At 36.7% G+C, this 14,379-nt stretch overlaps 1 protein-coding gene across 3 annotated transcripts in view; it reads right to left on the reverse strand.

The window, feature by feature from the left end:
* The window catches only part of LOC139970700 (fermitin family homolog 2-like), a 60,401-nt gene extending 46,246 nt beyond the window's left edge, over positions 1–14,155 (reverse strand). The window contains exons 1-2 of one of the 3 annotated variants that reach the window (XM_071976601.1): positions 14,024–14,155; positions 8,687–9,074 (exon numbers count right to left, since the gene is read on the reverse strand). In XM_071976601.1, coding sequence (XP_071832702.1) covers positions 8,687–8,849 — 163 coding nt within the window. In that variant the 5' untranslated portion in view covers positions 8,850–9,074; positions 14,024–14,155. Of the gene's footprint in view, positions 1–8,686; positions 9,075–13,806 lie in introns of all 3 variants that reach the window. The other 2 variants (XM_071976600.1, XM_071976602.1) reach the window with 2 other exon arrangements.
* Positions 14,156–14,379: the final 224 nt, after the last annotated feature.

The raw sequence follows: 14,379 nt of genomic DNA on the forward strand, positions 1-14,379 counted from the left end.
TTACATGCCTGCCTTGTACAATTAATAAGAAAGAATTATACATACATTTTCGAGTCCTGTGCAGTCCATTTAACCAACATTTCAATAGTTCAACAATAAAAGAAACATTATAAATTGATACAATAGTCAGAGGCAGCTGAATACTCATAAGACCAGACTAGTAAAAGAAAAACACACTCAAGTAGACAAGTTTTAAAAACTACAAACAAGACTGCAGTACAACCAAAATTCTAACATTGAAAGTTTACAAGTACTATTGTTAAGACCACAAGATATTAGTGCTGATAGTCGTAATCGATTAATCGCCAGTACTCGCGATTACACTTTGGAATTTTGGAATTTCGATTAATCGCGCTTAAACCTAACTTGAGATTACTCGACTACGATATAACCCTACACATAATCTGCTTTTGAAAAATAGCCTTAGAACCTAGATCAAAAACAACACTAAAGCAGTTTGTCAGCAAATATCGCAAAAGTATACAGGTTCTCACAATGCTGCTACACTAGCGCTGTGCTGTGTTAAAAGTCAGCAAGCACCTGCTCCGGTTAGATTCATGCGTTTGCTTGTTAGTAATAGGCTTGTTCTGCAGTGCAACATTCAGTCCAACCAATGTTTAATAATTGCGCATAATGGCAATTCGTAAACTTAATTTTTTACGATTGCCAAAGTATTTGTCATTTCTTCAAACATGTTTACTTTCTCGTCTGGACAGAGCCTAACCTAGGATGTAAACAACATTAGTAAACAACACATCAAATCAGCAAAGAGAATTGCCTGCAGCAGCACAGCAAATTCTGTCATGGAGCAGCTTGTAATTAAGAACCACACATAATCAATTATTCAAAGCAGCTAAACAGTGAAGTGGTTCATCACCCAACCTGTTAGATATAGCTCAGCAAATCCAGAATCGTATGTAAACATATATAGAAGACCGACTAGTGGAGTGATCAGTATCAGCAATACGCTTGTAACACTGTCAATAGATTATTGCTCTACATGGCAAAGTGAACATGTACCTGTGTACATGTGCATGGGTATTAAAAGAATTTTTTTTCGACAGAAGTACAATTTGCAGCAGGCCAAACAAGCTGGATATATGTATCTACTGTAATCTATAGTACTTGAGTAAAAAAACAGCTGGATAACATGGTAGATACCCTGTAGAATTATGGATGCATGTTTCAAGATTTTACACCCAAATAAGAACAACCCTTTCATGTCATATGTTTCAAATGCTGTCACACCAGTAGCAGCTCCCTGGTCACACCAACTGATGATCGTGTTCTGATAGGCATTAGGCATAGCAAGGGATCTCCCAGGTTGACAGGAAGAGTGGTAACACACCTACTGTAAATACTGTATTTCCTCCCTTGGTAGTATGCTTCATTGCAAAAGAGAGGAAGAGGGTCAAAGTATCAAAGATCTCCAGGGATCACACTTATCTAGGTACAGTGGGTAAAAGTGCACAAGTACATTATTGTGTATATTGAGTGGAGATAAACAAGTGGGGGACTGAATGCTGTAAATCATACATTACTCCCAATTAATGCTGGGTTGGCAGCAATGTGAACGACTGGTATATCCATGTATCCCTCCATCCACAGAGTACTAAAGCAGAAATCTCTTTTTGTAATATATCAATTCACTTCAGTCAAATGCTAGTTACGGTGCAAATTAACAATATGTGCATTCAGAAAACAAATTATAGTTTTCTTTAGAACTACTAAGCACTCCTAAATCTGAGGCTGGCATACTGGATATTTTCTAGAGTTTGAGGACATGCAGGCGCGCAGCCTAAGGGAGGGGGGGGGGCGAAGGAGGCGGCCGTCTCCCCTTGAGCATATTTTTTTATTGTATGTTTTTATGATATCGCTAGTTATTTCAAACTAGAAAATGCTTAGATGCAACTTACAAGGCCTGGGAAGTGCCATTTCCAGCGTTCTGAGAGGCATTTCCGGCCCAAATTTTCTTGTACGCTTCGCGCCAACTAATGGTGGGGCTTCACTCCAACTCATGGTGGCGCTACGCTGAGATAGTTTGCAGAGCCATATATACGGCTCTGACAGTTTGCCTACAGGTTCGCCCTCCCTTGGCAAATTCCTCGCTTCGCGCGTGGGGACATGTAGGAATATTGATTGATATTTATCAGTTTGAGCAAGTTTCATTGACACTGAATCCATCTGCCCAATTCTAACAGTACTACGTAAAGCATGAAAATCAGTATCAATATTAACCAGTCTCAACTTTGGGATTTAATTGCAATGATACCAAATACGTGCAACATAGAGAGTGTAATCGCAATAATTCACAGCCTCCAGCACAATCTCGCCAGCTTTGGAGTTTGAACACTGAGATAATGTAGCAGATAAATCGTGCTCATGACAGTATCAAAATTAAATCCAAAACAGAACGTTTTCTATAAATGTCTGTGAACTGAGGCTGTTCATTTTCATAATTAGTTGCCTGCCTTGTGGTGAGTCAACAAACAACATATGAAATCTTCTCATTTCCAGCTGCTAATTCCAAAAGGAAAACAGAAGAATCGGTGTTTAATGAATAGGGCAAGGGCATTCCCCTTTTGCAAAGTGAGTCATAGCTAAATCATCAACCTTCTCTACATCAGTTTCATTTCAACCCACTGTAAGAGGATCCATACTGTAAATGAAGCAGAGATCTAGGACAGGCTATCTAGAGGATGTCAAGAAGAAGAACAAACGATAAAAGTTCTCTTCCAGCTTGTCCGACTGACCCAAACGTTCACACTAGATAAACTTGAAAATGAAAGCCAAATGTACCATTTTGATTTTCATTTTGGCCTTCCATGTACTCACATATATAACAAAGTTGCTTCTGAGTAGTAGAGTAGTCAATATTATTTCTAATAGTCTAAATGCCTTGAATTAGGTCAACCTCATTTCAAGCTCACAGCTGGACAGACTAGGAAAACTCCTTAAACTTGACCCTGATAAACTTCATTAGCTAGAGGAAGTCCAGTTTAAAATGAAGAGGAAGGCAAACAAGATTAAAACATTTGCCTTTGGCATGTGATTAATATTGTTAGAACTTAGATGAGAGTATCTGGGCAAAAAGCTGTTTTTAAATGATAGAATCATTTGATTCATTCATTGCAACCAAGACATTACATAAAGTTAGTGAAAAATTGTACCTAGATCACAATGTCTACTGTGAGCAATTGCAATCTTACTTTCAATAATACCCTAACAGTATAAGTAAAACTCTACCAGACATTGGCGACCAAACTCATAACTACTTCTATGGTCAGTGGATATGTAGTAGAGTTCTAGCAAAATGAAAATCTCCACTTCTTAGCCAGAAACATGAACATAACTGTACTTAAGTAATGCTGTAGCTCTAATAACTGCTTCTTACAAAGCAAAGTTAAATCACATTTGGACTATATTTCTATCACTTTCACTCCACACCTTCCTGTTCATTAGCTGGGCTGAAAGCCTTCAGAAATGAAATGAAATAGGCCACAGATCATATGCAATGATCATAAAATTTGTTTTTCAACATTTTAGTATTAATGACCAGTTTGCATTTTGATGTGAGTAGTAAAATGTCTTCCATCTACATTTTCCCAGTCACTCTGGGAAATAATTCCACCCATGGAAATATTGCCAATGATCAAAACAAATATCTCAAATAGAAAGCTTAGCTGAGCTTCTGCAGTGTGGCTGCTCTTGTTTATACTATCTATTATATCAGCACAGCCTGCCAGTGATTCACCCTTTAACAGTAGTATTGTATGCATTATGTAGGTTATCTTCTCCACAGGAGGAGTATCAGCCACAGGCTCTGTTTAGGAATGAGGTACAAAGCTCTGTAGTTTTCAAAATCAAAAAGGGATTGACCAAGTGAGTAATCTCATCAAATAGCTTGAAGCTAGAAGCTTCCACAGGGAGTATCTTTAAAGGCCCACAGCAAGACAAGCAGTACCCACCCTTGGATACATGTATACACATACTAACCTATACAACTACACGCAACATACTATATAATTTTTTTTTTCTTTCTCTACTTGTCTTACACTTTTGAATTGTCTAACCGCAAAGACTTGAAGTCACTTCGTTATTGCTAATCCTAGAGTCAATCAATTGCTTATCACCTATATCATTTTAGTGGAATATAAGAAAATGTCAAGCAAAGTTTATTGCACAAGAACTAACAAACTTGTACCAATACTGCATTAATTGGAGAGCTGAAGTCAACATGTATGCATGTGTGTGTGTGGGCAGGAAGTTCAAAATTCTTTGATGACTTGAAAGTACTTAACGGTAGTTTCATACTCATTCCAAGTAAACCATTTATTACCTAGCTTTATCAAGTACCTTTTGAACAATGTCACACCCTGTCCTGAACAGTAACCCACTGTAATATATACAACTGCAGACCACACCCTGTCCTGAACAGTTACACATTGTAGTAGCAGCCAGTGGGGATGTCATTTCATGGTAACATAGCAACCAGAAATCCAGAGGCTTTGTGATTTCCTACTATAGACTATTTCACCCTGTCCTAGCTGATTGAATGCTAACCTTGAGATAACTTGTATTGAAATGAAGAATGTGTTAATATTTCATGTAAAAAGTTATGTTTGTTAACCTTCATGTCATTCACAACATGTTGATTTCAGTAACACATGCTTCAAACTTCGTTAGAAGTTTTTCATATTTGTCATTGGTGGCAATCTTAAAGCAGTATGTCATTCAGCCTGACATTAAAAACCATGTCGTACAGGACAATTTGTCAGCACTCTCTCAAATGGACACACTGTACAATATGATAGATATCCATACAATTTTCCAATTTCTGTACCAACGTTGCACCACAAGATAGTGATTCAACAGACAGAGGTAAGCTAAAGTCTCTAAAATGTGTAACCATGTGGGGCAGAATACAAACGTACATGTATGCACAAGACATTCAAACACATGACAATTTGTTTTGAGTCTTAAAAATGGAGTAAGTTTTGTTTCTTCTTTTATAACTTTCTGACAAGCAAACAACTACTTTTTTAAGTAACCACACAACTACTTTAAAACCTAGAATTTTATAGTGCAAACATTTCAAATGAAACTCATCCCATTCATGAAATCCTATATACACTATGATGCATTAGTCAATGTGGATATCAATCATTCATGAATGGAAATTGGTATTGACTTGAAATCTGGAATAAAAGTGCACAAATTAAGTACTGTCACACAACAATATTGTTGTGACTTTTAATATCACCTTGTTTACATTTGGTGCAATTTCAATATTAGGTTTGTAACAAATATGAGCATACATGCATGGACAAGTTGAAACAAACAAATTTAACATGAAACTGGTCCTAGTTTGGCTCTAATAGGCATTCATTGCAAGAGAACTAACCCCTGTGACCATCAACAACTACCCAGGTGGTCGGATTTTCTTTCTTATGTTTACTGGAAGATAATAGATCTTTGTTTGTTTGTTCTTGCCATTTGAAATACTTGCCTGCTCTATGCAACACAGCTACTTGCACCCCATTGTTATAAATACATGTTAGTTCACTTGAGTATGTGACCCCCTTCATAGTTTACCATACACCAGTGGGGCTATCAGATCCTTCATGATCATTACATTAGATGTCTCACAATGTGTAAAAGTAAGTTGGCCTGATGTTTTGATCCTAGCAGAATCTTCTTCAGAGGCTGAATGACAAGTAACAGTAACAGGAGGGACAAAAACACGCACAGAATACAGACAGGTTTATGAACATCTATGTCAAGGGATTAGTAGACAAGGGATGGAGAGAAGAAAGCAACATGGGAAGAGGAGAGGTAGGAGATAAACAGTGGAGGGACAAAGAGAGGATTAAGATGTCTCACAGACGGATTAAGTTTTGTCTGGTGTTCCAATCGGGATGACTGGATCGAAATGCATTTTGCCACAATTTTTCATCCTCTGACATTGTCAAATTGTATATATTCTAAGTTCATATATGCTGGACATGGTGAGTTGTCGGGTTCATAAACCTCTGATCACAAGTACATACATGTATACCACTGACATCTTAAAGTTTCCTTTTGCCTTTGCAAAAGTAAAAATGATAGTGAGACTAGATCATGTTGAAATTTAGGTCAACACATTACAAGAACTTTAAGTAACACATTAACACAGACTAGCTCAGTGATTCCTTGACATGTATGTACATGAGAACATCTATGTAAAACATGCCTATAAGGTTTGACAATTGTTGAGTCAAAGTGATGTGCAGGTTCCTTGCACTATATATGTATGAGAACTTACAATATATCACATATGAAGTTTATCCGAGCTGTGTTGTTAGGGTCATTCTGGCTACAAAGTAACAAGTTTATCAGACTACTAATAAGGTTCTTACAATCAGCTCACGCTCACCAAACTGTAACTAGAGCATTGTGTTTTAATAGATGTAAATCCACATGTATGGAAAATGCTTTCAGAGAAGTTTACAATACTAGGGAAGTGCATATTATACATATTATACATGTATATTATATTTATATTGTTTCAGTTTGAAGCAATCGTAAATGAACCGCTCACACCACCTATCCTAACCTTGCCAAAATAAATATCATTAGTACATGCACTACGAGTTTAGCATAATATTTAACCATAACAGACCATTGCTTATACACCTTATACATCCTTATTAAATTATTGAAACCTTTGAAGTTTTGGATTGAAGCTCAAATAATGGAGTTTCTGAGTAAATCAACTTGAATATGATTGCCTATTATTTTAGCATTACATGTCAAGAGAGTAAATCTTCCATATCAAATTGGGCAATAAAACACATCAAAACAGATTTCTAGACAGCTACACTTGTCCAATTTACTTCCTGTCTGAATCACACATCAATAATCAGTGAACACTTAAATATTCGTGGTCGATGTAATCCATTGTAAAGGGTATTGTCTGTTGGTAGAGCAACACAGGAATTCCTGGAGGGGTGAATAATAAACAAATCCTTTCACTGCCCTTCTTTATTCTTCTGCCTTTTTGACAAACATGACATTTGAATTCAGTAAGGGTAATGGCATCTGGTGGAAGGAAGGGTGATGCATCCCAGTACATTCCTATCAGGTTAGCCTGACAGATAGGAATGTCATCAACTTATTCATTCCTCTCATGAATTCTTCCTTTCTCTCTAATTAGTTTGTAATGGAGACAATTGCTTGGTCATTTGGTTCATCTTACACAGGTCTCTGCTACTCAAAGGAATGACAGCACTTGAAATGACCATGAAGGATGTACAGTAGCTAATACTGTGTGCAGGATACACATGGCACATTGGCAGTACTTAGTATCACAGCTACGTTTAGTAACCTAACTGTACTGTACCTGTTATTACAGAGAGGTGCTCAAACAGCAATTCTGCATAGCTGCAGTATATGGATTCTCTTGAAAAGTCAACTTTGTAGCTAAAATATTCATCAGGACTGACCAATTATACAGTGGCCATGTTAATTTGCATATACTCAAAGTTCTCTCAAATTGTGAAACTCTTGACAGATCATCATCATATAAAATATCCCTGTAGATGTTTACAGTTTTTCTATGTGATATTCTTACATAATTTACGTATATGATTGACCATTGATACCCTTCACTGGCTTTTGTTTTCCTCTTCAATTTAGGACCTTCAAATAAGTGGTTCTACTGTACAGGACAAAATGACACACAGGTGCTGGACCCCAGCATTCTTTAGAAGCACCTGTTATCCCCATAATACAATCACTGTCTTTAACTACATGTCTTTCTTCCATTACATAACTATATTTGTCCACCATTCCTGATGTCCTACAGCTAACATTTCACACAGAAGGCTTCAGGTTTCTTTGCCTTAAAGGATATATGGAATCACATGATTGATAGAGCAACTGAGGAAAATGCATCCTAAAGTCAAGTACAAGAACAGAAAACAATTCCAGATAGCTTGACCATTGCAGAGGTAATACCCTTCTCAAAGTTGATGACAGCATGGTCATTTGTGGAAATGGAACATCCTCACACCTATTTAATTGAGCAACTTAGGTCATATCCTATGACAATTATTGACATAAAAAAGCCATTCTTCACAAATATGGTGCTCAATATTAAAACAATGATCTGAGGGTCAATTTGGAGTTAGGCTTTAAATCTGTCATATATATTATTTCTTGACAGAAAACAAGGTGCATCAATTTACTACATATGGACTTCATCCAAATTCTATTCTGGGAGTTAACTGTTTACAAGCTTTTAGGACTTTGACCAATTGATGTTGACCTCAAATGGCCTTCGACCTCCACAGAAAACAATGAATTTCTTTTACTCAATACAGTGCATCCACAAAACAAATATGAAGTCTATCTTTACCGCTCTAGAGTTATCATGTTTATAAGGTTATCAGACTTGGAACTCTGTTGACCTCAAATGACCTTTGACAACCACACAAAACAACAGGGTTTTTCGACTCCATAAGGTGCATCCACTTACCAATATAAGAAGTTCACCCGCCATATAATTGTTTTGTTATTATGTTTACAAGCCAAGGCATCAAGGCACAAATACATAGGCACCCACATAAATACATCCATACGCTATTACCATCGCAAAGATTCCCTTTCCCTTTGTCAAGGAATCAAGGAAGGAAAGACTTCTTACCAAGTTCTTCCACCAGCTTAAGCATAACACCTCCAATATGCTGGTCTCCAGTCACTCTAAGGGTCTTCTTGATGTCGAGATCTGTCACATGAATGTTCAGCTCCCAGGATCCATCCGCATACTTGCCATCAGGCAACTTAAACATATGAGGATCTCTCTCCATTTTCACGTATTTCCAATTATTCCTTGCAATATATATTTGTTAACCTCTCAACAAGTCTGCATGTCTAAAAGTAGCTCAATGTTTGCGTGTGCACTAAGCGTCCTTCGATCATCTACTGTGCAGAATCCTGTGTGGTTACTTTTACACTGTCATTAAAATCTTCACCATAAACCCGAACGCACCAGAAGGAAGGATGTTACCCAAACAGCAACGGAAGCAAGCGTGCTGAAGGAAAAGAAACAAGAGATTGGAAAATGGTTAGCATACATGACTAGGTCATCTTAAGTTACACCTCCCAATCCTGAAGGGAAATATCTCATTTACCCGATTCAGAATACTACTGTACAGGCATATACGGTACTAACAGACTGCTCTCTTCGTGTATAAAGACAACCCTAAGGCACGTTTCACTGCACTTTGGCATCTTTTCAAACTAATGTTTTATAAAAAACTTAATATCAAAAGTTGAAATATATATTTTATCAACTAGATGTCACTGCAAATAATCACCTAAAATGAAAGCAATTGAAAGTTAAAACTTCATTTAAATCAGTAATCTACTTTCATTTTCAATTGTTCCAGTCATCAATTAAAGATTATTTCACAAGGATAATTTATCCAGTATCGCATGGCAAAAATGCTATGAAAGATCAGCACATTGCTAAAGAAGTGCAGAGATGTATCGCACGAACCATAGTTTAGTACTTCAAAACCACTACACAATATTGGAACTCAAATTATTTCCTCATTTCAATTAGAACCCAAACATGCAAACTATTAACAAGTATCGATTAAGAATGTTCTGCACAGTGTTATCAAAATAATCATTGAAAGTTCCTTGAATTACTTGTACATTCACTACCCTGATGACTTAGTAAACAAAGACCAAATGACCAAATTCCAATGACCAAAGTTCAATGACCAAATTCCAATGACCAAGGTCTCAACAGACACATTGATAATCCTCTCCCAAAAAAGGGAGCCTCACAATATTATGTTCAATGTGAAAAGCGTAATATCCTGTTACATGGATTGATCACAATTGTCGGTAGTTTTCTTTTAGCGAGTTGCACTAGTAATTACTACTGTTACTCACATTGTGCAACGTGTTGTCATAAATTAATCAGTCCCTCAATAAGTAAACCATTCATACATGGCTTTGTTAGTACTGTTATATATATATTTTCCCCCTTGTTTAGACTAATTTACAAGTAATTGTTGAAACTATAAACATTTCACCTTGTCTTTATGCAGTTGACAAATTTGCAGATAATTGATGACAGATAAAGTTTAAATACTTTTGCCCAAATACAAACAGTGGTTTTATTTCCCAACCTACACATACAGTAGCTAGGCTACATGCATCAAAACATCATCAAAACAAACCTACCATTCACAAACAGACAATAATTCTTTGAATATAAGATGAATCATACCAACAACAAAATGTTCCTACAGTAATTTTGTTTTCAACTTTGATGTTTACCATTGTCTACTGTGAGCCGAGGTAATAGATCATACCCTCCTTACCCACACAGCCCAGTGCTTGTTTATCTGTAGTTCTATTCTCTCCACATGTTAAGTTAAAACTATGCTTCTTCTTTTTCCTGTCATTTTATACACCAGGAAGTGGTAGCTAACCCAAACGGAAATCATTCCTAAAATTTAAGACCAATTGTTCCTTCCGTTCAGGATCACCTCTGCTTTCAAGGAGGGTGATTTTGCTACACCAACTATCAACACCATCGCTAACGATCCAGAACTACAAATGATTATAGAGTGTAGGCGATTAAGGTGAGTGTCATTTAGCTCTGTGTGCAAAAAGTTCAACCTCAAAAGTACTTAGTTAAACAAATATCACCCAGATGGCAATTTGCAAGCTGCATAAAGGTTACTTGAATGTAAGATTGACTGCAACATACAATCCCTGTTTTGTTAATTTAGATTTCAACAAGATGATTAGGCTACTGCACACTGTCAAGCAGCTTATTCTTTCATTTACTTAAAAATCTTCTTTGTAACTCAGATGAATTAACTTTAATATTGGGTGAAAAGACCATCTTTAAGCTCATTCTATACACTTTGAGAGCATGGAAAAGTAGCATTCATAACTGCAGTTACAGTATATACCTGCTTTCAGTGGTATAGCCAGAGGGAGGGGGAGAGGCGAGGGAGAGGGGGAAGGAGGACGCAAAGTGAAGAAGAGAACTCTGAACAAGTCAAGTTTGATTCAATGATTGACGCTTTAGTCACAGTTCTGAGCACGGTATCGAACCTGATTGATGCCTTTACATGATGACACACAGCCTTTACATTTGGGTCAATAAACAGTACAGTAATGTCACTGGCAAAAAAACATAGGTACAACAATCGTTTTCGTTTGTCGTTCAAGAAAGGCCTCTCATAGTACACTACAGGCATTGGCAATTATTCACAAAAGCCAACAAGCGGCCTCATAGAGCAAGTCCGGTTGCTGAGTTAAACATGTGACGTGTGACATTCCAAGACTATGAGTTGCATCCGCATAACCTACTCTAAAATCTTCCAGAAACAATGAGTAAAGTTAGCCATTAATAAGAATAGAAGCATATGCAAATATTGGTAATATTATGTTTGTCTTGGAGTTTGCATTGAGCTTCGCTTGTTGCATTGGACATCTTTGGCATTTAGCTTCAGAGAAGTTTGTTTGTGTACATAGCTGATTAAATTAATAGAGGAAGAATAAATCCTGCTTCTACCTTAAACTGATTATTTTCTTGCTCCGTCCCCATATCCACATTTACTTTCCTTTTGGAGATCCGAGACGTAACGGAACAGTAAGAAAGAGACAAACACATGTACCAATACACACAATTGAAGTTGTATTATACACAAATGCAATCAAAATGATGGAAATGACAGAACCAGTTTGCAGTTGAGCCCCCGTATCGAGACAGACGTTTCTAAAAGCGGACAGGTCACCTCTCCCCAGATTGTACATCAGCCAAATTTTGTGCGACCATGTCCCATTCTAACAGTCTCTGGCTAGTAGCCTGAATCTAAACAGTACTGAATATAAATGGTACCATACTTTAATAATATCATAAAAATTATGCATCTGGACTGCAATCGATTTGAATTCGGTTATATAGCTTTTGCTAAATGCTGCTTTAACAAGTTCCATATTATTACTACAAAAACAATCAAAACAGGAAACCAAGTCACGAAACCTCCGTGCAAAATGGGTCCGAATGGCTGAAAAAAACTGGCAGTATTAGAACTGCAAAAATTGTACTTGATGTTCCTAAACAAAAACATGTTTAATTACTGTAACAGGCTAGACGCTATTGACTATCTTCATTTGCATGAATGAAATTAAACATTTGGCATACATCTATCTTTTTATGACATAAGTAATGAATCAATATACATGCACTATGGCAGCTTTGTTCTAAACGTGTCCGAATATATTCATTTACCTTGTCATATATTTACTTTGATCAGTTTTTTCTTTTTCTTCATTAGAAATTTACAATTTTACCACACTCATGCCTTTATCGCCACATGCTCTATGCCTGTTTCATAGGAAACATACGTTAAGGATCATCTACCTAGTCATACATGTAGTTTAATCCTTTTTCGTACAAAATTGTCCACCTACATCATGTAGTCAACACATGCTCTATGGCAGTTTCGTACAAAATGTACATTAACGATCCATTCCTTTCTTACACATTTATTTTGAATAACTTTGTACGAATTGTATACAGTTGCAATGTAGTATTTTCATGTATTAATCAATGCATGCTCCATGCCAGTTAACTACGAAATGTACAAAGGGTATTATTTTCCTGATCAAAGGCTACATGTATGTGTTTTGAATAACAATCGTAAGAAATGCATGCATTTTTCTATTTCAACTATCTATCAATGGAAGCTCCATGCCAGTTTCATACAAAACATGTACACATAAACCATTACTTACCTTGACATTCATGAATTTCATAATGTTTCGTACGCAACTGCATTGAGCACGCATTGACTAACATGCGGACAATGTATATACTGTAGTTTGTATGAAAATCATAAAAGTACATGTATGTATGACAATGTAAATGATTGTTTGACTAAATGACGGAGGCAACAAATGTGTATATTCCGTATGAATGAAAGGATTAAAATATACATTTAGGGCAAGGTAAATGATCGTTATGCTAATACTAGACGGCGGCAGCAAATGAGCATGTGTCACTTTGAAAATATATGTTGAAACAAATGTTCAAATAGTACATAAATTATGACAGTTAACTTATATTGTAGCTATACATGTCTCAAATTGATGCTTTTCAAGCATTACATGATGGATTCTACTGGCATTCGTAGTTTATATTACTTCATGAATGTATTTAACTATTATGCCTATGGCTTCGTGTATTAGTTCTTAACTACATGCATCCTTACTTCACACAGATATCTTTGTACATCTCTTCACAATCGTACAGCACATCTGCACACAACACAAGAGATGCTTGTCTTTTTGCTCCAAACTTTTCTTTGATATCTAAATATCGATTAAACTAGCTTGGTGTCAGCACTCCGTGTGTACATCATACATGTTTGGGGTGTACGATACCGTAAGATTACCAAAATTAGCTCTATAATTCCGCTAATTGGGTGGAATAATGCAAGAAAGTAGATTAAGATATATACAAGATGCTCCTCTTAAAGTTCTGTACATTAATAATTGCAATTGAATAAAATAATTTCAACTACCGTACTACAACTACTAAAAGTATAGTATCAGTGCGGCTACATATGTATAGCACTAGGCCTAGGCCCCTATGCGCATTTAGGGAACACGCGAAATTACGGTATTCTACCAAAAGCAATTAGAAGTAGTAGTAGTAATGTATACTAGTTGTAGGGCTTATCCAACGTTTTACAGTTAAACCGATGATAACTTGGATGAAATACGTACCAAGTAAATGACCTCTCAACTTAGTTTCGTTTGGTAATTCAATTTCTCGCATACAATATTAATCCAGTAATGTCACAAATGTTGTCACATAGTATGTGGTGTAACACAGGTGTTTCGGAACGGAATTGCTCTACGGAAATACGGGCCTAACGTGAGGTCAAGCTAAATGCTAATGGTTGTCTCCACTACCTACAGCACACCCATTATCTATACGTACGTACGTACTCGTTGTAGTTGTCGCAGTATTGTACCCCGTACCTGTCTAGCTAGCTGTATAGACGTTTGACGTGTATCCTTTTATGGTTATGGACGAGCCTGTACTGTAGGTAAATAGTACATGGCTAATTATTGGACACTTTTGTAGCTTCAAGCAAGCGAGAACCAATCAGTTAGTTCGAGGAGTGCCGAAACCGCCAATACGATGGCGGTAGACTGCAAAGGCTATCAAGTGCTTGAAGGTATCATAGCGTGATAATTATTTACCCTAGTTTTCCTTTCTCGATTCACAGTGTGGACAAATAGAAATAAATCCACTAAAGATACAATTGACAACTATCATTTTAAAGTCATAAA

This window comes from Apostichopus japonicus, chromosome 8, assembly GCF_037975245.1.
Source record: "Apostichopus japonicus isolate 1M-3 chromosome 8, ASM3797524v1, whole genome shotgun sequence".
In the NCBI taxonomy this organism is placed as follows: Eukaryota; Metazoa; Echinodermata; class Holothuroidea; order Aspidochirotida; family Stichopodidae; genus Apostichopus; species Apostichopus japonicus.